At 44.8% G+C, this 26,156-nt stretch overlaps 1 protein-coding gene across 1 annotated transcript in view; it reads right to left on the bottom strand.

Moving 5' to 3' along the window:
• The window catches only part of DNAH7 (dynein axonemal heavy chain 7), a 153,138-nt gene that overhangs the window by 118,373 nt on the left and 8,609 nt on the right, over positions 1-26,156 (bottom strand). The window contains exons 4-12 of the mRNA XM_081886711.1: positions 21,832-21,982; positions 21,482-21,566; positions 19,327-19,507; positions 16,239-16,311; positions 12,226-12,351; positions 4,668-4,787; positions 3,536-3,719; positions 1,069-1,248; positions 278-553 (exon numbers count right to left, since the gene is read on the bottom strand). Coding sequence (XP_081742837.1) covers positions 278-553; positions 1,069-1,248; positions 3,536-3,719; positions 4,668-4,787; positions 12,226-12,351; positions 16,239-16,311; positions 19,327-19,507; positions 21,482-21,566; positions 21,832-21,982 — 1,376 coding nt within the window. The remainder of the gene's footprint in view (positions 1-277; positions 554-1,068; positions 1,249-3,535; positions 3,720-4,667; positions 4,788-12,225; positions 12,352-16,238; positions 16,312-19,326; positions 19,508-21,481; positions 21,567-21,831; positions 21,983-26,156) is intronic.

The raw sequence follows: 26,156 nt of genomic DNA on the forward strand, positions 1-26,156 counted from the left end.
AGGTAAAGGACCCCCGGACGGTTGCGACGCTCATCTCGCTTTCAGGCCAAGGGAGCCGCAGTGGTCCCTATTTATCTACTTGCACTGGGGTGCTTTCGATCTGCTAGGTTGACAGGAGCTGGGACCAAGCAATGGGAGCTCACCCTGTCACGGGGATTCGAACTTCTGACCTTCTGATCTACAAGCCCAAGAGGCTCAGTGATTTAGACCACAGCGCCACACATGTCCTGGAGAACACTAAATGAAACTGCCCAGCCCACTTCCATGCATGCATTACCTTTCTAGAATTGTACTGAATTTCATCCCGGAGGTTTTGATACTGGGCAATCGCTCCTGTTATTTCGTCATACGTGTGCTCCTCTGAAAGGAACTGATCGATGTCCCGATCTGCTTGTTTGTTGATCAAATCGTGGTACTTGTCGTAGAGTTTGAGGTGCTCAATAGGCGCCACGCTCTGCTTGGCAATCTCATCTCTCACCTTCTTCTTATGCGCTTCCAAAATTTCATCCAGGATTACGGGCCTCAAGTTCATGGATCTGGTCTTGCTTTCAGGCTTTCAAAACAAGACATATGCATAGTTTCTCTTACTTTAAGTATTTTGCTTTGCTTTTTTATTAATAGAAAAATCGAGCATGCAATGTTTTATCAAGTTATACAGGAGCAATCCTATACTGAAGATATACCAGCTGAATAGATTTGTGACCTAGCAGAAGACGTGCTATGTCAGCAGGTCAGATTATTATTATTATTATTATTATTATTATTATTATTATTATTATTATTATTATTATTTCTTTATACCCTGCCCTGGGTGGCTCCCAACAACATATTAAAAACACAATAAAACATCAAACATTTAAAATTTCCCTAAACATGGCTGCCTTCTGGTGTCTTCTAAACAGGGCTGCCTTCAGGAGAATGTTACTGAGAAATCATCCCCTCCGATGTCAACAGAGCTTACGTCCAGGGAAGTAACAGTTCATATCTATAGCTCACAAGGTATAGTTCAGTTTTTTAGCTCAAGGCTGGCAGAAAAGCAACAAACTACGTTATTAGAGAAATGCTTACCCACTTTGAATAAAGCTTGGTCTCCACTCTGGGCAGCAGGTTAACAGCTTTCACCATAACTGAATAAATATTCAGAAATATGACTTCATAGTCGGAAAATGTAGGCTCAAACTTAACATTCTCGTTTTCAAGGATCAGCCTTATTATAAATCCCGAGTGTTCATAGGCTCGATGAGATTTCTGCAGAAAAAGAGCTAAATGCATTAGCTAGCATACAGAAGAGAAAGCAATCAGGCTCAATGTATTATGACTCCAACCCATGTCCCAGAGAGGTTCAGAGGGTGGCAACAAGAGAACAGGCCTTTTTCTGTGGTGCTTCCCCGATTGTGGAATGCTCTCTCCAGAGAGGCTTGCCATCATTACATGTCTTTAGGTGCTAGGCAAAAACATTCCTCTTTAGCCAGGCCTATGGCTATTCAATAATCTACAGCCTGTGAAAGTGTGGAGGAGAGGACTGTTATTATGATGACTAATTTTCTTTTTAATTAAGCTATCAGTATGCTTCTTATCAGGGACGCAGGTGGCGCTGTGGGTTAAACCACAGGGCCTAGGGCTTGCCGATCAGAAGGTCGGCGGTTCAAATCCCCGTAAACGGGGTGAGCTCCCGTTGCTTGGTCCCTGCTCGAACCTAGCAGTTCGAAAGCACGTCAAAGTGCAAGTAGATAAAAAAGTACCGCTCCGGCGGGAAGGTAAACGGCGTTTCTGTGTGTTGCTCTGGTTTCACCAGAAGCGGCTTAGTCATGCTGGCCACATGACCCGGAAAAACTGCCTGTGGAAAAACATCGTCTCCCTCAGCCAGTAAAGCGAGATGAGCGCCGCAACCCCAGAGTTGTTCACGACTGGACTTAACTTTCAGGGGTCCTTTACCTTTACGCTTCCTATTATGTTTTTATTATGTTTCTATCATTGAAGTTCTGTAATGTGTTTTTAATGTTGTTCACCACCCTGGGATCTTTTGATACAAAATTTGATAAATTTTGATAAAATAAATTGAATTATTATTGTTGTTGTTGTTGTTGTTGTTGTTTTCAGCTGGAACTCGCAAGAACTCAGTTCCAGAACATCTCAGGTGGATGCCATTGCCATTCTAAGAGAACAAGGGAGATGTTCATGGTGAGTTCCGGCACCTCTTTCCCCAGAAAAATAGCACTTATTATTATTATTATTAACTGTGGGGATGGGTTGTGGCATTCTTGGACTCTTCAGACACTTGTCCATTCTTAAAGAAACGCCAAGTTTTCAGGGCTGAAACAATGGCTTCTGTTTGGTTTTGCATTGACTTAGGTACAGATGTCTATTATCTGTTCACAAGAAACATAAAGGTCCCTGAGTCATGATCAAGATATAACGGAATGAGGCCACCTTACACTGAGCCAGGCCATTGGTCCATCTATCTTAGTATTCTCCAAGGCTTACTGAGGCTCACTGCATAATGCTAAAACTACAACGTGCTGTTACATACAAAGCAGGCTAATGAGAGGCAATATGAGTTGACTTGTCATGTTGATAACTATTGACACCTGTTCCACCCTGACTTTCAAATTTGAAAGTCGATTCACAGCACCGCACTGCTCACCCCACTTCGCTCCAGAGCCCCGAAAACGGGTTTCCCCGCGAGTAGGGAGGCGCCAAGGGTGCCCGCCGAATCCCACATTCATAGGCTTCACCCGCCTGTGATTTCTGAAGGGTCTCCGCCTTCGCCGTGATGGCTAGACCCGATTTCACGGAGTAAATTCCTCTTAGTCAGAGGAATTCCACCATTACCGATGGCGCTAACCCGGAAGTCTCAAATTTGCAAAGATAATTGCAATCAGTACATTAATCACAATCAGTACATTAATCACAATCTTCACGATCATGGTATCTCCTCCTCCCTGCTAGGCATTAATCGGTGCATTAATAATAATTTCACGTGTCTGAATTCACCCTTTCCCCTTGAATATTCAAGACTCGCAATCACTAGCTGAGCATAAGTCATGTTAGCCAAGCTACAGCGGTGTTCCTTTGTGTATCAAAAGCCAAAAAAATGCCTGATCCTTCACAGCCTTTTGCAGATACAGTGGTACCTCAGGTTACATATGCTTCAGGTTACATATGCTTCAGGTTACAGACTCCGCTAACCCAGATATAGCACCTCGGGTTAAGAACTTTGCTTCAGGATGAGAACAGAAATTGTGCTCTGGCAGCGTGGCAGCAGCAGGGGGCCCCATTAGCTAAAGTGGTGCTTCAGGATAAGAACAGTTTCAGGTTAAGAACAGACCTCCGGAATGAATTAAGTACTTAACCCGAGGTACCACTGTATCTCTATCTCTATCTCTATCTCTATATCTATATCTATATCAATATCTATATCTATCTATATCTATATCTATCCTCTATCTTCCTAGAAAATATATTCATAAGAAGCACACTGAAACATGGGGCATGTATAGTCAAGTTCATAGTCCAGCCAGGGAATCTCACTTACTGGAGGGGCTACAATTAAATCTGTAAAATCCTGCATTGAAACCAAAGCTAAACTTTGAAGTTGCTGGGTCATTAAAGTAGCAGCACAGTTGAAGAAGGCCTCTAGTTTAGCACTGCTGGCATTTGTGGGCACTTGCTTTCGTTTATTGCCTTGGTAATAGATATTCTGCACTTCTGGAAACCACCTGAAAGGAAAAGTAAATGTTTTAAGTGAATCTCACCTGAACACACCTTTTAACACTATTTTTGGTATTGTTAACTAAATTGTTTCTCTCAGTATGACCTTTTTCCCACTAAAAAAACCCCAAGAACTGTCCATTTTATCTGCAGTACCGCAGGCCACGCAAAAGCATTCTCTTTTATAATGTCCCTTCAACAGGTTTCCCATGTTCTCCTAAGGGTTCAAACGTCCTGTCTTGCAAAACCAGACAATAAAGTCTGTGATGAGAGCTGCTTGACATCGGTGATGTCATGGGCACTAGCCAATAGGATCCCAATACCTTGGGAGTCGAACAGAATCCGTTCCGGAAGCCAAAATGCTCCAAAACCAAATTGCAGCTTCTGATTGGCTGCAGGAAGCTCCTGCAGCCAATCGGAAGCCGCGGAAGCCCCGTCGGACGATCAGCTTCCAAAAGAACATTCAGAAACCAGAACACTCACTTCTGGGTTTTGATCGTTCAGGAGCCAAAACGTTTGAGAACTAGGCTGCCCGACTTGCAAGGTACGACTGCACAGTCATACAGCCACATTCCACACAGCACTCCAAATGACAATAAACACGCTGGTTAAGAGAATAATATTTCCCAACAAACAAAATATGGCGGGCTCTTCCATGAAAAAAAAAACACTGCAAACCCACCCTCCCTCCCCCGCAAAATAATATCATTGCAGATTAACAGGAAATTAAAATTAAAACAAAGAGCAGAATTAATTCCATTTGAATACACGAGAGTAGTGCCAGGCTGATGTACACATACAGTATACATACCCCCTAGACAGTTCTAGTATTCATATCAAAAACAACATTTCAAGTATAACAGGAAACTCCATCCCTGAACAAGCAATCGAAAAAGGGGTTGTGGCCAGCCCTTAAACCTGAGGCACATTATTCACAGAATACGCTTTGGTCTTACTTTTTAAAAAGAGCGTCTTTGGTAGCTTCCATATGCCTCACAACTATGTTCTGGAAGAATGAGAGCTCCATCGATTCCGAACGATTATGAAATGCTTCTTTATCAAATAAGCGCAAATCTCTGTAGGAGTCATGAAAACAATCTGGTAAACACCTTTTCCCAAGCCACTTGCCTCTGATGTTTATAGCTTTAAACAAAGAAAACCGTGAATGCTCTGTTTTGTTGCATGTTTAGATCCCCAGGAACAGGGGCGCCGACTTATAAAAAATATTGGGGGGGCGGGGGCCCATACTGACTTATAAAAAATATTGGGGGGGCCCAAGACCTCCAAACCGCTGCTGCTGGGGGAACGAAAGGGGCGAGCCCCGGGCTGCCCCGACCTTAAGTGAACCTGTGATGGCCCACCCTTTGCGGCAGCCGATTGGCTGCCGCCGTGGGCAGTGAATATTAATGAGCTAGGGGGAATCCCCGCTTCTCACGGGGCTGACGCCAGCCCCGCGAGATTGTTGATGGGTTGTTGATGGGTCGAGAGCCCGCAACCCCACCCCCTCTCTAGATCGGGAGTGGCTTTGTTTTAACTCATTACTGAATGTATTTTAAAAGGTAACTATTGTCAAACAAGGAAAATAAAAAATACCAACATAATTTTGTGATTTTACAAAGCATAATATAACTAATAATTTTCTTAAATTATTGGGGGGGTAGAGCCCCCCAAACGAATTTTTGAGGGGGCTCGGGCCCCCTCAGGCCCCATGGAGTCGGCGCCTATGCCCAGGAGCTTCCCAATAATAAAGACACAATCGACACGGAGTTTAGTTTTAGTTTATTGGCATAATTTTGGTCACAACTTTATTGATTACAGATAGTGAATGGTTTGTTTAGGCATTAGTTCCCAACTAGCTACACCTGACCTCAGCAGGACAGCACTGATGGCTGGGCCCCACCATATTGTCAGTACAGGTGAACACCGTGGGGGAACACTGGTATAGTCACGTGACTCAAGCTCACTCCAAAATGCTCCCAGGGGCTCTTGCATGGCCCTACCCCCCGAAAGGGGTCAACAAAAGCATGGAGAGTCCCTGGATTCCTTTAACGGAATACCTGTTGTGCATTGGAGGGGCCATGTTCTCTGACCTGCCCTCTAGACCACCTTGAACCAATGCCTAACCACCAAACCTTACAAAGCTGTGATGATTTGCTACACGGCAGGCGAAACCCAAGTGCCACCAGCCAATCAGCCAAATGGGAAAATTCCTACTGGGCCCCTGCCCCAACAGCAGATGACCCCCAATGGCATAGCAAGGTCATAAAGGTAAAGGGATCCCTGACCATTAGGTCTAGTCGCGGACGACTCTGGGGTTGCGACGCTCATCTCGCTTTATTGGCCGAGGGAGCCGGCGTACAGCTTCCAGGTCATGTGGCCAGCATGACTAAGCCACTTCTGGAGAACCAGAGCATTTTTAAATAATTAAATATGAAAACAGATTACAAGTGTATGAATGGAAGATGCCTTAGTTTAACAGCTTATGTACAATCCAGATTGTAGCACGCGTCTTCTGACTTAAAACAGTATGTTTCTCGATTTGAATCTAGACGGCTTCAATATTCTTATGAATTCTTTTAAAGGCATCTGGATTCAAATAAAAGTAATCACGTATCTTCAATAAAAGTTGATAACGTACATGTAATTAACATGATAAGAAAATGTAAGACTCAAAGGAGAGACGACAGAAAATTTACTTCACCATTTGCTTCCTATTTGGTGCAAGGGATAGGAAAAACACTAAAAACTCAAATTTCATTAGCTCTTCTGGGTAAAGTTTTTAATAAATCAAGAATGAGCCACTCCCTGGGCTGCTTATACCAAGTGCAAAACAAGACAACATGGTCCAAAGACACTATTTCTCTTATTCCACAGGAACAAATATATTATTTAAGTGGAATCTACTTAAATCAGCCAAGTAGAAGGGGAAACTTGTAACTAGACGGCATAAATGGTCTCCTATATTTGTAAATCATTATTGTCTCGGGCAATTCTGCGTAACATAAAAACATTAACAATATGTGTGATTTCAGAAAGGAAGGAAGGAAGGAATCACAGGTATTTTGCTCAGGGAATATAATTCATTTACAGGGGTGTCGAGTTGTCCCCCATATTGAGGGGGCCTGGCGTCGTGTGATGTCATATGCACAACATAACACGCCCCTCAGCGTTTCCTACCCCCACTCGGCGACGGTGAGCTGCAGAGGACGGGGGTCCCCTCAATACTGGGGGAGCTCAGCCCCCTACCCACAAATATTAAGGGGGTTGAAGCCCCTTCTGCCCCCTATAGTTGGCTCTGCTGGTCTTCTATTAATGAGGGAAATGAAACAAAGAATGTCGGGACCACAAGGTAGTAATTCTCAACTTTTCAATTACATTTGGCGGAGAACAAACCCACTGGATCCTGAACAATAATTCCCAGTGCAACAATTTTGCCTGTGCAAAACGAAATTAATCAGATTTCATATCTTTAAAAGAAAATTAGCTGCCTATTATTTAAAAGCAGATTATCTTTTTGGACTAGCTGACATGTCAAATTAAATTATCTGATGAGCTGTCAGGTACTTCTCTGCCGCATGAAAACAAAGCAGGAACAAACAACTCAATTAAAACTTCCCTGATAAACGTAACTATCTGGTGACTTAAGAGAACAAAACTAAGCATGACAAAGCAACAGTTTAAAGGATTTTTTTTCTTGTCTTTTCTTTTACCACAATATATATTTACTAATGAAATAATCTGAGCTTCAGGAATGAAAATATTCCATCTGGGAATTGGCTCAACAGCTGATTTAAATGAAAAATGGTAACGTTTGTGATCTTGCTCTGTCAGGACAGAAACCTTATTCTAATTAGGCACAACTCTAGAAATGTATTAAAGATACAGTGGTGCTTCGCAAGACGAAATTAATTCGTTCCGCAAGTCTTTTCGTCTTGCGAGTTTTTTGTCTTGCGAACCACGGTTTCCCATAGGAATGCATTAAAAATCAATTAATGCGTTCCTATGGAAACCGAACCGCCTTCAGACCAGGTCTGGGGACAGTCTGTCCCCCGACCTCTTCTGAAGGCTGGCGGGGGCGAAGGTCTTTGCTTCCCCCCCCGCCTGCCTTCCCGGGACAGTCCCGGGGGCTTTTAAAATGCCGGCGGGCGGCAGCGAAGCCTTCGCTGCCGCCCGCCAGCATTTTAAAATCGCCCCGGAACAACGGAGGAATTCTCAGCTGTCCCGGGGCGATTTAAAAGCCCCCGGGAAGGCAGGCAGGGGGGAGCAAAGACTTTTGCCCCCCGCCCGCCTTGGGAAGAGGTCTTCCCAAGGCGGGCGGGGAGCAAAAGTCTTTGCTCCCCCCCCCCCCCGCCTGCGTTCAAAAGCCGTCTGGGGGCTTTTAAATTGCCCCGGATAGTCCCGGGGCGATTTAAAAGCCCCTGGTTAGGCAGGCAGGGGGGGCAAAGACTTTTGCCCCCCGCCCGCCTTGGGAAGAGGTCCTGGACCTCTTCCGAAGGCGGGCGGGGGGCAAAAGTCTTTGCTCCCCCCTGCCTGCCTTTCCGGGAGAGCGGAAAAGGCAGCGCTGCCTTCCCGCTCTCCCGGAAAGGCAGGCAGGGGGGAGCAAAGACTTTTGCCCCCCGCCCGCCTTGGGAAGAGGTCCAGGACCTCTTCCCAAGGCGGGCGGGGGGGCAAAAGTCTTTGCTCCCCCCGCCTGCCTTCAAAAGCCGTCCGGGATAGCGGGAAGCGCTTCCCTGCTATCCCGGACGCTTTTAAAATGCTGGCGGTGGGGAGCAAAGCCTTTCGCCCCCGCCGGCCTTCCTGGACCTCTTCTGAAGTCCGGAGGGGGGGAAAAGGCTTTGCTCCCCACCGCCAGCATTTAAAAAAAGGTCCCCGAGATTTCCCTATGGGCTTTCGTCTTGCGATGCAAGCCCATAGGGAAAATCGTCTAGCGAAGCGTCGCAAAAACCAAAAAACCCTTTCGTCTTGCGGGTTTTTCGTCTTGCGAGGCATTCGTCTTGCGGGGCACCACTGTAATGTCCTCTGACAACATTTAGTTCCTCCAGGGCTCTTGCTGTCAGAATGAGGCCCTGCCACAACAGAACAAGCCAATCAAATTTCGTCTTATTTCCCTTCATACCAACAGCCTGGGGTGAAAATTTCCAGCTATTAGTTTAGCTTTGGTTCTTTTGAAATTATTATTTTTATTACTTGCCGATGTTCAAAATTAAGCAGCTGCACCTCTGATTACTAAACACCATGGGATGAGACTGGTCATTTGTATGATCATCGTGTTTTGCAGTTTGAGGCAATGAATAAATAATATTCAACAGAATAAAGCATGGTATAAGAAAAATAATAGGGGATTAAAAAAAATAGACAGTGAACGAAGTGGAAACTTTTAGGCATCTTGCTTGTTTAAACTTGTTGTCTACCTGCCTTACAAAATCCACAAGTGAAGTATTTCAAATTAAGAGGAGATCGAAGGGGCAAATAATTAATGCAGAAATGTGCATAACTAAGTACTAAATGTTTGTCTTTTTAAAGCAGATTTGGAGCACTGTAATTTTGAGTGATGGGTGGACGAGCGCTTAGCCATTTCGCTGCCAGCCGTATTTCTGCTCACTATCCTCCCAGCAAGCTATTTTTTAAGCTGTGGAGTCCCAGAAGCACAATTACTCAACTATAATATTTGCTTATAGTAGCCTTGGGCTGCTTTTCAGAGACTTGGAATTGCAGAACTGTAACCTGGAAAAGCAGAAACTAGCTCCTGGATGCATGATAAGTACTGCTGCAATAGATTTTGATGTGACAGTTGCATATGACTGTTGACTTGCGACCAGGACTAGGGGCCTCTGTTGTACACAGAGAAGACAAATGTCCATTTGCGGGTGCAGTTTTAACCATGTCTGCAAAGCGTGTTCTCCTTCACAGAGAGCACGTGTTGCGGTGGGGGCCGCCAGGACACTCCAAAGTTGGGGGGCGGGCTAATTGACTGTTGGCCACAGATGCGATTGGGGCTTCCCTTGTTGTTGGGAAGAAGTTACTGTTGCCATTTGTTGATTGACAGCCAGAAATGCTAAAACTTCTTGCACGAGGCTAGGGCTTACTCTTTTCGCCCGTGCATCGGATTGCCTGTCCCTCCCTCCCTAGAATAGGGTTGTTCGCTTTGACCTTGCTATGCCTGTCATGGGGTCGTCTGCTCTTGGGGCAGGGGCCCTGTAGGAATTTTGTCCATCTGGCTGATTGGCTGGGGCCATTTGGTTTTTGCCTACTGCGTAGCAAATTGTCACAACTTGTACGGTTCGCGGTTAGGCATTAGTTTATGGTTTGGTTGGTTGAGGGGCAGGGATTGGCTGTGCCTGCCCCTCTAATGCTGCTGCTGCAAGGGTAGTCCATTAAAGGAATACAGGGGCTCACCATTGCTTGTCCACTCTGTCAAGGCGGCTCGGGCCTTAGCAATGAGCTCCTGGTTGCATTTGGGCTGAGGGCAGGTTCCCTACTCCGTTGCTACCCCCAAGTGTATTCCCCTTTTCTGACTTTCGCAGGCGTGTGGAATGTCAGTCTGTCCCCCATGGTGGGGGCAGATAGTCGCAACCAATGCCTAAGCAACCACTCACAAATTTGTATTTTAATAAAGTTGTGGCCAAAATTATGCCAAATATCTTAAACAAAAAATTCTGTTACAGATAGGTAGCCGTGTTGGTCTGCCATAGTCAAAACAAAAAAATTCCTTCCAGTAGCACCTTAAAGACCAACTAAGTTAGTTCTTGGTATGAGCTTTGGTGTGCATGCACACTTCTTCAGATACACTGAAACAGAAGTTACCAGGCCCTTCTATATAGTGAGAAGGTGGGGAGGGGTATTACTCAGAAGGGTAATCTGCCAATCACCCATTCCCACCACCCTTCTGAGTAATACCCCTCCCCACCTTCTCACTATATAGAAGGGTCTGGTGACTTCTGTTTCAGTGTATCTGAAGAAGTGTGCATACACACGAAAGCTCATACCAAGAACTAACTTAGTTGGTCTTTAAGGTGGTACTCGAAGGAATTTTTTTGTTTTTAAAAATTCTGTGTGGTGTGTGAGTTATTGGGGCGGCCCTGGGGACTTCGACACGCAAACATGACTTCAGCAGTGTGCTGCTGGCACCAACAACACACCTCCAAAGGACCTCGCTCTCAGTGATGATCAGGTGACTGGTGCAAAGAACAAGTGCATTGGAGGTTGTCTCCTGGTGTCATAAGTAGGGAGGACCTAGGATTGCACCCTTAGGATTTTGTTTTGAGGGTGAAGCCTAAGGGGTTAGTCCAAAAGCTTTACACAAAGGGTGGCTTTTGGGGAGAGCCCCAAAGGAGAGAAAAGTAGAGACATGCAAGGGGTGTGTGAATAAATAAAATAATAATAATAATAATAATAATAATAATAATAATAATAATAATAATAGAAGAAGAGTTTGGATTTGGTATCCCACTTTATCACTACCCAAAGGAGTCTCAAAGCGGCTAACATTCTCCTTTCCCTTCCTCCCTCACAACAAACACTCTGTGAGGTGAGTGGGGCTGAGAGACTTCAGAGAAGTGTGACTGGCCCAAGGTCACCCAGCAGCTGCATGTGGAGGAGCGAGGAAGCGAACCCGGTTCCCCAGATTACGAGTCTACCGTTCTTAATCACTACACCACATTGGCTCTAATTATTATTATTATTATTAATTTATTTATTCCCTGTCCATCTGGCTGGGTTTCCCCAGCCACTCTGGGCGGCTCCCTACAGAATATTAAAAACACGATAAAACATCAAACATTAAAAACTTTCCTAAACAGGGCTGCCTTCAAAAGTCTTCTAAAGGTCAGTTGTTTATTTCCTTGACATCTGATGGGAGGGAGTTCCACAGGGTGGGCGTCACTACCGAGAAGGCCTTCTGCCCGGTTCCCTGTAACCTCGCTTCTCGCAGTGAGGGGACCACCAGAAGACCCTCGGAGCTGGACCTCAGTGTCCGGGCTGAACAAGGAGAGTGGAGACACTCCTTCAGGTACACTGGGCCAAAGCCTTGGGTACAAGGAGTAGAAAAGGAGCAGAGGCACAGCATTTTCTTCTGCTTCTCCTACTTTGGGAAACTTTTACTTACACATCTGTAAACACATCTGTACACATTTGAATTCTGCCTGATCATTTATTTTCTTCTCTTTCCTCCCGCTCCCCTTTTATGAATATCACCCACTCTGAGACCCCACAGCTAATTCTCCCCTGACCTCCTCGCTGGCCCAAGTAGGACCAATTCAGCCAGCTAGCCCTGATGGGGGGTTATCTAATTGATTTTTGATTTTTGAATTTTATTGTTATTCATGTTTTTATACTGTATTTTATGCTGCTTTTATAATTAAGTGTTTTAAAGTGTTTTAAATTTGTTGTTAGCTGCCCTGAGCCCAGTTTTTGAACAGGGAAGGGTGGAATATAAATAAAATTTTATTTTTATTAGTTATTATTACATTTACATCGACAGAAGTGCAACATCTATGCATTCAAAACACTGCTTACTTAAAAGATGTCTGCCAGAGGTCTAGAACAGCCAACATGGTGGGATTCATCGCGTACAAATGCTCATTTATATAAGCACGAGCTGCCAGGTAGGACTTGTTCCAAGGTTTGGGCACTATCTCCATCCTATAAACAAAAAGAAAAAAAACCCTCACAAATTAGTAACACTGAGATCCCAAGAGATACATGGAGTACAGATATATCTGTGCTGTGTTATTGAATTTTTTAAAAAATAGAAGTCAAACCCAATTTTACCAGCTTGTCAGAAATTAAAAATACACCTTTGGGGAAATATATCAAGATTAAATAGGGTGGTGGTTAAGATTTTCTTCTGAGTTTGGAAATTCTTTTACTAAGCCAAAATCCCTTGTGAATGCCTAGGTCTTATCAAATTAATTAGCCGTATGCATACAATTTAGGTAGTTAATTAACCAATTAGAAGTACACTTAGAACTACTAAGTGTACACACAGGCAAGGAAGTGAGTTTGTCAGAGGCACAAAATCTGCCGGTGAGCATGAGGCTTTCTCCCAAATGCCTATAGAATCTATAGGATCCCCATTGAGCACAATGGAACTTCTGCTGTGGGTCTTTGGCTGGATGTGCACAGTGTTGGTTTCATTGCAAGGCACCCCACCATTACTACTACTACTACTAATAATAATAATAATTTATTATTTATTTATACCCCGCCCATCTGGCTGGGTTTCCCCAGCCACTCTGGGCGGCTTCCAACAAAATATTAAAATACAATAACCTATTAAACATTAAAAGCTTCCCTAACCAGGCCTGCCTTCAGATGTCTTCTAAAAGTTTGGTAGTTGTTTTTCTCTTTGACATCTGGTGGGAGGGCGTTCCACAGGGCGGGTGCCACTACCGAGAAGGCCCTCTGCCTAAACATTCAACCAATATCAAAACGCAGCATCACATTTTGACACAATTAGAAAGCGTGTCAACAAGCTATCATAAAATGGAACCATCAGTTCAATAAACCTATGGAAACCTAAAATCAATATTATAGTAAGATGCAATCCATTAACCCATTCTTATTTAATGCACACAGAGCAAGATCAACATTAACAGAGTAAGAACTGCAGGGAGAGCGGAAAGAAGGAAGGAAGGAAGGAAGGAAGGAAGGAAGGAAGGAAGGAAGGAAGGAAGCTAGTTAAGCCTAACCCTTGTTCCTTGTGGTATTGCTGTCCTCCAAGGCACCACAGCCATCTGGTTTACCTACACCAGTGGCCAAAATTGTAGAAACCTTCTAGAAAAAAAGTGTATTTCTGAAGTTTGGTAGCTCATAACACCACTTTATTTTTGAGCAATACCATAACATTATATATCAATGGAAAGATAATTTAATGAAGAATGTAATGCAACAAAGTTTGTTCAGTTATCTGTGTTCCATCAAAAGTTATAAGCAAATAACCAGAAAAAGGTAGCACAACTTGCAGGATATGAGAAGCTTTCCTTCATTTGAATGTAGCCAACGAGCAGGAGTGTTTAGAGAGCCAATCAGGTGCTATCAACCCTCGGAAATGCACTGTTTCCAAAAGATTTCCATAATTTTAGCCACTAGTGTAGCTAGGAGTTTTTGGGTTGGTTTTTCCCCCACAACAGGCTAGCAGTCCTCAGCACAACCTTCAACTTCATCCAAGGAGTCCCTGGCAAAGGAGCATGCTGGGCAGAATTAGCAAAAGCATGTCCTCTTCCCCAGCTGTTCCAGATGTTCTGTCCACTAATGCTGGTCCTACTACACTCCAGATGCCCACCTGTTCCTCCTCATGGAGCATCTAGTAGGTCTGTTCCACATGCCCAGGCTACCTGTGAGAGAGGTGATTTGGCAAGGACAGTAGAGGTATTGGACGCCAATGGGCCCCCAAAGCATCCCTTCCTGGAATTGCCCATGTTTATACCTTCTTTGCAAGAAATCCTGTTGCTGTTTACACAGCCAAACCATCCACTCCGAACAGGAAGCATAATGAAAGTGCCGTTGTACTTTTTCTTCTGCCTTCACCTGACAGCTTGCAACACCTATGCTTTAGCTTGCAAAATGTGTTTCTCATAAGTCTGTCTTATTTTGTGGCAGCAACTCTTATTCGATACTTAGCACTAAATAAGGGGGGGGGGAATGTTTTTTGTCGTCAGTGGCTTTAGGGCTTCTCTTGTAATAATAGCACAATGCTTCATTTGCACGCATTTGTAAGCCAACATCAACTGTGTCGCATAATCATTTCAATAGAAAGTTGTATAATAAGAGCTATATTATTGTTTTCTGCAAGTTTACATAACAGTAAAACAGTGACTTCGTGTTTGGTGTCCAATAAGGCTGTAGGTAGTCGCCCAGAGTGGCTGGGGAAACCCAGCCAGATGGGCAGGGTATAAATTATATATTATTATTATTATTATTATTATTATTATTATTATTATTATTATTATTATTGGTTTTTTGCCATGTTCTGCTCTGAGGTTTAGTGACACTGCAACAGCATTTACATTTTTTATTAAAAAAAATACAGTTTTGTGTCCCCAGATCTGAAAAACATTAAAACCTAATGTGCAGCATGCTCAGTGCAGGCCAGAACAAGGAGAACACCACAATATTTTATTTTGTTTAAAAGGCACATAAAGTTCTTCATTGTTTACAAATGTATGAACTATGGTGATAAGGAGATCCATAAAGTTGATGGCAAAGAAGGAGCAATGTGTCATAGAAAGGTCAGTAGAAAGGTCAACTACAAATTAACCCATGGACTAAACAAAATTTGCGACAGGAGCAAGGGTCAATATGTAACTCAGCTTGGAATCGCAACAGCTCCACTACAGAAATCCACATGCTCAACTGGACTGTTGTTGCACATTCTAAGACCTACTCAGAGTGTGGAATCCATTGGCGTAGCCGGGGGGGGCATGGGGTCAAAATCAATACAAATCTGAGGTTCTGCCCCCCTAACTAAAGCTTGCCAAAACAAAAATCCTGGTTAAGCCCGTGGTGGAATCCTTCATTTCTTTCATTACAAAGGTGTGCATTTCAGGCACTGCTACTGTGAGACAAACATCTGGTCTAACCCCATCTTTTGCATGATTCATTTACGTTTACCTTTTTACGGGCTGAAGCTCTACCTAAACCCATTGCACAACAGCTAGAAACCAGGAAGCAGAGCATTCTGCATTTCCATATAGGGTGGGGGGAGCCCTCTGTTCACTGGGGTGTTAGAGCACATCTTTTGCCCAAACCCTGGTACATAGCTGTCAACCGTCCCTTATTTGGTGGGAAACTCCCTTATCCCAGTGCCGTGTCCCGCTGCTGTCCCTTATTGATGATGTCCCTTACATTTCCCGGGTTTCAAAGGAAGCAGCTTCTCTCCCTCCCTCCCTGCCGGCCAGGGAGGCTCCAGCTGTGTTGCTTGGCTGCGTTGCTCACCCAATAAGGAGTCTAAGAACGACTGGGGGGTGGAGCTTGCATGCCTTGAGCCAATCAAATCGGCCGCGTTGCCTGGGGACTCGCCTTTGCTCAGCGCTTCCCAGCAGAAAAGTGACAGAGGTTTTCCTTGCTGCATCCCCTTTGCCGGGTTGCTGTGCTGTGGGAACCACCGCTTGAGGCTTTGTTTGGCTGCTGGCTGGGCTTTCTGCCTTTGGCTCAGAGGGGCTCAGAAGTTGAACATACCTGTGCCCGGAAAATCCCTTATTTGGGCTGCTGATCCCTTATTTTCGAGGCTGCTGCTCCCTTATTTTCAAATCTGTAAGTTGACAGCTATGCCCTGGTATCTGCAGCTAGAAGGTGGGAATGACCTGTCTGAAACCTTGGAGAGCTCTTGCCAAGAAGGATACATATCATCACTGCACCAATGGGGTCTCATTTCAAGAGCGCAATCCCATGCATAGAAGTAGAACCATTGTGGGGAAATGTGATTTACGCCCAGGTTAAGATTGCACAGGAACTGCATCCTAAGGCAGCTTCAGGCATTTTGCCTGTTACAGTTTCTAGGCAAAAGTTTTGAAGTAGCGTTTCCTTACTCTTCACGATGAGGTGGAAGAACTTGCTTCTTGTCTTCCTCCTTTTCTCTGGGGTCTCTCAAAACAAAGTCAACTAAAAGGAGGCATTAAAAACAGAGCAGAACACAAATAATCTCAGCAAAAGAGGGGAAGGGGGGACTGTGACAAAGAAGCCGAACCAATTATTTCTAAAAGACTTCAAGGGTGTTATGCAGGAGTAACCAAAGGCAACGCGGATCAAAGTCATTTGATTTAAGAACGCTTTGCAAAACAAAACAAAATAAGTGTACATAAAAAGGCTGAACCAGCAGAAAATTAAAAGCAGCTGGGAAATAAAAACCCTCACAGTGCATTCTTATGCATGTTTACTTAGAAATAAGTCTCATAGTGTTTAGTGAGGCTTACATCGTAATAAGTGTGTTTAGGACTACGGCCAAAGAAGAACGATGGAGACCAGGCTTCTATGCCCAGAATGGATGGAAAGCTTTTCCAAGAGGAATCCTGTTTGTTTAAACCTTTCAGACAGAATTTATGTGTGCTTTCCAGAACAATTTATCCAGCAACAATGCATTGGGAATGAACAGTGGCACACGCTATTCTGCTTATGGCAGAGATGGAGAACTCACGGACTTTCAGAAGTTGCTGGATTCCAACTTCCATCAGCCCCAGAAAGCACAGCCAATAGTCAGGGGTGATGATGGGAGCTACAGCCCAGCAACACCTAAAGGGCCAGAGTTTCCAAGCATCACTCATTTACAGATAGCATTCTGCAACAGAAGTGGCTCCCCAACGGTGGAACGCTCACTCCAGAGAGACGAACCCAGCATCGTCATTATTGACTTTTAGGCACCAGGCAAAGACGTTTACCCAAGCATTTGGCTCTTAATTTGAGACCTATTATGGTATGATGGTACCCTAGTCTGCATTGGAGTTCATCTTTTAGTAGGGTGGAATAATAATAGTAATAATAATAATAATAATAATAATAATAATAATAATAATAATAAATTTTATTTATATCCCGCCCACCCCAGCCGAAGCTGGGCTCAGGGAGGCTAACAACAATCAAAATAGTCCAACATTCTAAAAACATTCATTATAAAATTAATTAAAATCAAATTAAAATCAAATTAATGGCAACCATCAAGCAAAATTCTGTGCAGATTGCCAGAGGAGGGGGTCAGGCTGCGCCCTGACCAAAGGCCTGGTGGAACAGCTCTGTCTTGCAGGCCCTGCAGAAAGATGTCAAGTCCCGCAGGGCCCTAGTCTCTTGTGACAGAGTGTTCCACCAGATTGGAGCCGCGGCCAAGAAAGCCCTGGCTCTAGTTGAGGCCAGCCTAACCTCTCTGTGGCCTGGGATCTTTAGGATGTTTTTATTTGCAGACCGTAAATTTCTCTGTGGGACATACCAGGAGAGGCCGTCCCGTAGGTGCGAGGGTCCTAGGCCGTATAGGGCTTTAAAGGTTAAAACCAGCACCTTAAACCTGATCCTGTACTCCACCAGGAGCCAGTGCAGCTGGTATAGTACCAGATGAATATGATCTCGCAGCGAAGACCCCATAAGGAGTCTTGCCGCGACATTCTGCACCCGCTGGAGTTTCTGGGTCAGTCTCAAGGGCAGCCCAACGTAGAGCGAGTTACAATAATCCAGTCTGGAGGTGACCGTCGCGTGGATCACAGTGGCTAGGTCAGGACGAGAGAGATAAGGAGCCAACTGCTTAGCTTGGCGGAGATGAAAAAATGCCGCCTTTGTTATAGCTGTAATCTGCGCCTCCATAGAGAGGGAGGTATCGAAGATTACACCCAAACTCTTAACAGATGATGCTGGCACTAATTGCACCCCCGCAAGAGATGGGAGTTGCCCCCTCAATCCCATATCGCTCCGTCCCAGCCAGAGGACCTCTGTCTTCGAAGGAATAAGACTTGTCCTTTTCTACGATACTGGGATGAGGCCTTTTAGCCAATAATGTTTTTATATCTTTCCAATAGCGTTAAAAAAATTTTAATCATGTACGCTTTTACAACAGTGAGTTGCTTTGAGTCATTTTACGGCGTGAGTGATGAATAAAGGCAGCAAACAGTAACCACACAGAGGCTTTCAAACTTTCTCTGTGCTGCTGATGAAGTTGTGTTGAGGCTCAACAGGCCTGGCGACCTCCCCCTGTAAACAGAGGGCAGCATTGGCCTAACAAACCCCATCAGCAGAAGCCCTTCTCTCCTTCCCCCAATGCCGGCCCAAATTGGCTCTGGGGGATGACTGTGAGACCCTCAAAAACAGGGCAAGGGGCAGGATCTTTCCATCTTGCACAGACAGAATGACTGGAAGAGTACAAAACTGAATCCTACCCAGGATGTGCACCTAAGAACAAAGAACACTTAGAACACCGTGGGTGGGATTCAACTGAGTCACATCACTTGCAAAATGGGGTTTTGCACCCTCTCCCCCCTCCCACCGTGTGTACCCCAAATTGGCTCTGGAAAGTTCAGGAGAATCCCAGAACAGTGCACAGCAGGAGGAGGTGGGGACTGTTCCACCCAGCAAGCCAAAATGCTTGCACTATAGTGGTACCTCTGGTTATGTACTTAATTAGTTCCGGAGGTCCGTTCTTAACCTGAAACCGTTCTTAACCTGAAGCACCACTTTAGCTAATGGGGCCTCCCACTGCCGCCGCCGCTGCGCGATTTCTGTTCTCATCCTGAAGCAAAGTTCTTAACCCGAGGTACTATTTCTGGGTTAGCGGAGTCTGTAACCTGAAGTACCACTGTACTGTAATAGTGTGATGCTGAGTTCCTCCCCATGTTCCCAGAATCCTCTGCTGTGTGCAGCGTTATCTCCTCAAAGATGTTGCTCTAGAAACAGTTTCTCCTTGACCACAGCCAGGCCTGTAGGCTTAGGGTTAGGGTTTGGGCAGGAAGTGGTGGCAAACTGCTTCAGGGGCATTTGCCCATCGTTGCTTATCTTTTCATTAAGAAAACTCTGGTATATTTCCCAGTAAAACTCTAGGCTCCTCTAGAACACAGTATGGACAACATATGGGCTAAAAATGCACCTATGCTGAAACAATACTCAAGACTGACCTTCTCCAGCAAATATCACATTTGACATTACCTATTGCTTTCTTCACACTGAGAAGATAGTCCTCTCTCATTTCATCGGAGAGGGCATAGATACTTTCACTGAGCACTTTCAAATGTTGTGGCACAAGTGCCAGGACATGCTCCAGCCAGGAGTCCTCCATTGGGGCCACATGTTCCGTATCTATCCCGTGGCGAATGTAATAGTAGTATTTCTGCAAAATCAGAACATCACAGGAGATTCAGACCAGAACATGCTATGAAAATGCAAAGCTATTTCTGGCCTTGATGGATGCATGTGTTCCCTCCCAAAATCTCTCTCTCTCACACACACACACACACACACAAACACACACACACAAACACACACTTTAAACATATGTGAAACATATGTCAATGTGCTAACTACAATTAACCTGTGCGTGCACGACTGCTTCGTATTTTTTGGAGTAGACTTTCCATTTCCTTTTGCTTCCCGTTTCAAACTTTTAACCTCTAACACAGAGCCTGTGGAAGGGACTCTCTAGCTCTCTAGCTCAGGCTTCCTCAACCTCGGCCCTCCAGATGTTTTGAGACTACAATTCCCATCATCCCTGACCACTGGTCCTGCTAGCTAGGGATCATAGCTGTTGGAGATGTGACACGTATAATGCTCCATTAAAATATATGTTTGTACAACATCCTACACTGAATATTTTTGAGGAGAAGGAAAGAGAGAGAATCTAGAAGACTGTACGGAACAATCTTAAATTTGCAGGGAGAAATATCTTTTTGAATTATACACCCAACACATGGAATCTAACAAAGGGACAATATGAATGGACTCTCTGGACTACGGCAAAAAGACTGGTATTGATTAACTGGAAGAATAACAATGCAGCGCCCTTTAATTATTGGATTGACAATACGTACAAACTCACTGCACATGAACAAGTTGTACAAACGTAGACTTGCCATGGACAAATTTAATGACATTTGAAATTATTTTTTATAAATACCATATTAGGTTAAGGTCTGGTTAACTACAATAACAGTTTTCCCCCTTTTGTGTAAAGTGCACAATATATTTTTGTTGTTGTTATTGTTCTGTATTGTTTTCTACACGGGTACCATTTCTTGTTCTTTCTTTTTAATAATAATAATAATAATAATTTCTATTTATACCCCGCCCTCCCCAGCCAAGGCCGGGCTCAAGGCGGCTAATAAAAACAAGTTGAATGATTACAACTTAAAAACAAAATTAAAATACAACATTAAAATATTGAAACATTAAAATATTAAAATGTAGCCTCATCGCAGGAGGAGAAAGGAAAAGAAAAAAGAAAGAGAGGGAGGGAGGGAGGGAATCAAACTGGCTCCAAGCCAAAGGCCAGGTGGAACAACTCTGTCTTACAGGCCCTGCGGAAAGAAATCAGATCCTGCAGAGCCCTGGTCTCATGAGGCAGAGCGTTCCACCAGGCCGGAGCCAGTGCTGAAAAGGCCCTGGCTCTGGTTGAAGCTAATCTAACTTCCTTAGGGCTAACTTCCTATTTTTGTGTCCTATCTCACTCTTTTTGTGTCTTCCCGCTGCGGTGGGAACGTAAACGGTGTTTCCATGCACTCTGGCACTCGTCATGGTGTCCCGTTGCACCAAAAGCGGCTTAGTCACGCTGGCCACATGACCCGGAAAGCTGTCTGTGGACAAACACCAGCTCCCTTATCCTGAAAGCGAGATGAGCGCCGCAACCCCATAGTCCGCTTTGACTGGACTTTACCGTCCAGGGGTCCTCTACCTTTACCTTTTACCTTACTCTGTGCACTTGTAACTTTGTGCTTTTTCTTTTTCAATAAATAATATAAAATAAAGCAAAAAAAACCCAGCAGCCCCAGCCAGCATAGCTGGAAGTTTGGAACGATGGGAGTTTGCCCATCCACAAACCACATGGAGGGGCCACAAGCTCCTTATTTCCCTTCTGAAGTCACCGAAAACCCCCAGGGAGGATCATCAGCAGTGTATGAGGGGATTCCGTTCACCTGACCCTCTTACCACCTTGCCCTGCCCCATCCCTGCCAAAGCTGGGAGCATCACCATTGACAAGAGAGCACCACTGCCTCTCTGGCCCCCAGCATCACTGCCGGTCCTAATGTTTCAATCCTGCTTTCCCTCCCCTTGATAAATACTCAAATCAAAGAGTCATTGTCTTGTTTACCAAAATGTCTTTTTCTATGCCCTCTGTTGCCCCAGGTTTCGCTTCTTCTATGGAAAGCTGCTGCTCCTCAGTAAGGTCCGGCTGCCTAACGAAAACAAACACGACAATTCAATCACAATGGTTTTCAAACTCCGGTTGGCAAATCAGTCCTGATCTCAGTTAAGTCAGAAGCAAGGGGATTTGCTTAGCCTCCTGCTGCTGGGCAGGAAGGTCTGTTTTTTCCGACTTTCTCAAAACTGACCTTTTTTCTTTCGGTGGTCATCCTTTTTTTTAAAAAAAAAAAGTATATTTGCACTTTCTAAAAGAGGAAAGAACTTTTCTAAAAAAAATAAAATTACACAGAAGCTCACATGATGATGTTAACAAGAGCACTTCTGAAATTTTCCCGGTCCTTTTTGCCGCCAGGTTTAGCTTTAGACGTTGACGGTCCGGCACCCAAATCACTGGCTGGAGGAGGTTCCTGTGCTTTTCGCTTCTGAGCCCTCTGAGCAAGATATTCTCCTAGGGGAGGAAAGGAAGATATTGTGTGGTACCAGCTCAAATCCACATAGAATTGTAGAGTTGGAAGGGATAGCTCAGTCTGTAGAGCATGAGATTCTTAATCTCAGGGCTGTGGGTTCAAGTCCTGTGTTGGGCAAAAGATTCCTGCGTTGCTGAACTAGATGACCCTCATGGTCCCTTCCAACTATATGATCCTTTGATACAAGAAGCACCTCCCTTTCTTAGCTGTGAAGGGATCATCTGATCCAACCCCCTGGAATACAAGAATATGCAGCTGTCCCAAACAGGGATCGAACCTGCAACCTTGGCGTTATCAGCACCACGCTCTAAACAACTGAGCTACCCAGCGTGTGACACCAAAGCTCTGCAGAATCAGCTCCTGCCTCTCCCAAAAGGGGGTTAAGAGCCTCTTTCCAAACTGCTATCCATTGCATGAAAATGACAGAAGGTGGGAAAGTGGCAAATCACTTCAAGGTATCCCACAAGAGCTGTGAAGTCAGATCCTTAAAGAGTCAGCTGCCTGGGGTTATTGATCAGCTGCAGTATCCTATGCATTTGACAAGTAATCTGGGAGATCTAAACGCCCTGAGCCATGCACACCAATTTAGCTGAATGAAATATCTAAATAATAATAATAATAATAATAATAATAATAATAATAATAATAATTTATTTATACCCCGCCCATCTGGCTGAGTTTCCCCAGCCACTCTGGGCAGCTCCCAATCAAGTGTTAAAAACAGTACAGCGTTAAATATTAAAAACTTCCCTGAACTTAAGATGTCTTCTGAATGTCAGGTAGTTGTTTATCTCTTTGACATCTGATGGGAGGGCGTTCCACAGGGCGGGTGCCACCACCAAGAAGGCCCTCTGTCTGGTTCCCTGCAGCCTCACCTCTCACAATGAGGGAACTGCCAGAAGGCCCCCAGCGCTGGAACTCAGTGTCCGGGCTGAACAATGGGGGTGGAGACCAGTTCAAATGCACTGAAGCAAAACTCTGATCCGAAACCTTGCTCAGTCAACAACCGGTGCTTAGCTTAGCATGGGGATATACTAATCACCTTGCCAAAGCAATGTCATAAAGTTATGCCAACATTAGACAAGGCCATCAAGAACAAGGCTATCTGTGCCTACGAGTCATGATGGCTATACAGTGGTACCTCTGGATGCGAACGGGATCTGTTCCAGAGCCCCGTTCGCATCATGAGCAGAACGCAACCCGCGTCTGCGTGTGTCGTGATTCGCCGTGTCTGCGCATGCGCGTTACCTCAATCTGAGCATCTGCGCATGCGCGAGTGGAGAAACCTGGAAGTAACCCTTTCTGTTACTTCCGGGTCACCACGGGACGCAACCTGAAGCGTCTTTAATCCGAGGTATGACTGTATATTCGTATCAGAAGCTACCCAGTTCTGCTAGCAGAAGCCAGTGCAAGGACTCCCACTAGCCGAACAAGGCTCACCCTCTACCCCGTGTGCCACTACCTCCCCCCAATCCCAGGGTGCAACAGGAGCAAATGGGAGATCATTCCATCAAGCAAGCAAAAATTCCACTCCATGCCTAAATACTAGCTGCTGGAGATTGTGAGGTGGCAAAGAGTGTTATTGGGCTCATCTCTTGATTGTGGCCTTCCCCTGGGCATCTAGTTGGCCACTATTGGAACAGAATGCTAGACTAGATGGGCCTTTTGTCTGATCAAGTAGGGCTCTATCTATATATCATCTATCTATCACATTGCAAATTGCAGCACTATCAACACTTTTGCCAGCAGATAGGTAAAGGTAAAGGGACCCCTGAGCATTAGGTCCAGTCGTGACCAACTCTGGGGTTGCGGCGCTCATGTCGCTTTATTGGCCGAGGGAGCTGGCGTACAGCTTCCGGGTCATGTGGCCAGCATGACTAAGCCGCTTCTGGTGAACCAGAGCAGGGCACGGAAATGCCGTTTACCTCCCCGCCAGAGCGGTACCTATTTATCTACTTGCACTTTGACGTGCTTTTGAACTGCTAGGTTGGCAGGAGCAGGGACCGAGCAACAGGAGCTCACCCCATCACGGGGATTTGAACTACCGACCTTCTGATCGGCAAGTCCTAGACTCTGTGGTTTAACCCACAGCACCACCCGTGTCCCTTGCCAGCAGATACACAGATGCAAATATTTGGTCCCAAATATATTAGGGCCAGGGATGCAGGTGGCACTGTGGGTTAAACCACAGAGCCTAGGGCTTGCTGATCAGAAGGTCGGCGTTTGAATCCCCACGACGGGGTGAGCTCCCATTGCTCGGTCCCTGCTCCTGCCAACCTAGCAGTTCAAAAGCATGTCAAGTGCAAGTAGATAAATAGGTACCACTCCAGTGGCTAGGTAAACAGCGTTTCCGTGCGCTGCTCTTGTTCACCAGATGCGGTTTAGTCATGCTGGCCACATGACCCGGAGGCTGTACGCCGGATCCCTCGGCCAGTAAAGTGAGATGAGCGCTGCAACCCCAGAGTCGTTTGCAACTGGACCTAATGGTCAGGGGTCCCTTCACCTTTTACCTTTATATTAGGGCTGGTTCACATATGTATTTTCATTCCCTGGTGGCAGTAGCTCCGAGTAACCACTGAAATGCAGGATTGGGCCATCACAAACCTATCACCACAGACAACCCTTTCTGATCACCTCGTCGTACTTCAAATACAATGCCTTTATACTAGGTCTGTTGATATGCCACAGCCAGTCACAAGGGATGCATGCATCCGAGGAAAGAAGCCCTTACTCGGGCGATGTGTTTTAATTCATTAATTGAGCTACCTTTTGCTGGAAAAGCTATCAACTTATGTTGAGATAGTGTCAGGGACCGTGCTGAGGAGGGCTGCACTGTGGAAGAATGTTGGGAACCACCCCCTCCCCCTGATCCTGAATCTTCCCAGGAGCAGGAGGACAGTATAGATCTGGAACAGTGGTTTGCAGAGGGATATAGTTCAGAAGGCAGAAGCTGGGAAATACTGGATGGGGAACAGCTAGGAGAAGAAACACTGGGAGAGAGAGAGTTAACAGATTCACAATCTCTGGACAGCATTCATCCGCTCTCCCCAAGGTCAAGAAGATCTCAGAAAGTTTAAGAACAGAAAGCACAAAGGGGACAACCTCAGATTACAAGACGTAGGAGGGACGTGGATTAATAGGGATGGAAGAGGGTGTAATCCTTAATTGGGAGCACCGCCATTTCTGGGAAACGTGTTCTTTGTTCCCTCACTGTGATTATTAAAGTTTCTAACAGGTGTGCCTGGCGTGCTCTGGTCCATGGGGTCACGAAGAGTCGGACACGACTAAACGACTAAACAACAACAACAACAACTGGTAAGACGACTCTTTTTCCTTTGTTCTGCTTATTTACTGCCACGGGGGGGGGGGGAGGAAGTCAATTCCCTGAAGCCTGACAGCTAGTTCATATACCGTGTGCATATATCAAGTGTGCCCTACATGCAGTCATTTCACAAGCTAGCAGGGTTTACACTGAGGTTGATTCAGTTTTCATTTGGCCAGAAACTAAAAGAGAAATGCAAAAATACTGCCACACTGGTTATCCCCTCTAGAAGTTTTGAGTGTAAAGAAAATTAATATGAGTAGTGAATGGATAACATATAGTCAACTGTTATTTAAAGAAGGAGGAAAATGGAAAATGAAACCATATGAGTAGGTTAAAGATTATGTATATGACTGGTTGCATTATTTTCAAATAAATGAAATGTTTAGGAAAGACAGTAAGGAACATGGCTATGCGGATAAGGATTCTAAATTTCAGAGGGAAATCATAGATAATGATGGGAAAATACTATCCAAAATGTACAAGTTGCTGTTAGAATGGAACTTAAAGGATGAAGAAGTTAAGTCGGTAATGATTCACTGGGCCAGAGATGTGGGTCACAACATACAATTTGAGGACTGGGAAAAACTATGGAAGGAAGGCTTAAAATTTACTGCATGTATGACGTTAAAAGAAAATGTTATGAAAATGTTTTATGACACCCGTAAAATTAGCAAAAATGTATAAGACATGTAATAAGTGTTGGAAGTGCAAAGATAAAGAAGGTTCTTTTTATCATATGTGGTGGGAATGTAAGAAAGTGAAAGACTTCTGGGGAAAAAAATATAACGAATTGAAGAAGATTCTAAAATATACATTTATAAAGAAACCAG

This window comes from Podarcis melisellensis (assembly GCF_964234715.1).
Source record: "Podarcis melisellensis genome assembly, chromosome: 1".
Taxonomy (NCBI): domain Eukaryota; kingdom Metazoa; phylum Chordata; class Lepidosauria; order Squamata; family Lacertidae; genus Podarcis; species Podarcis melisellensis.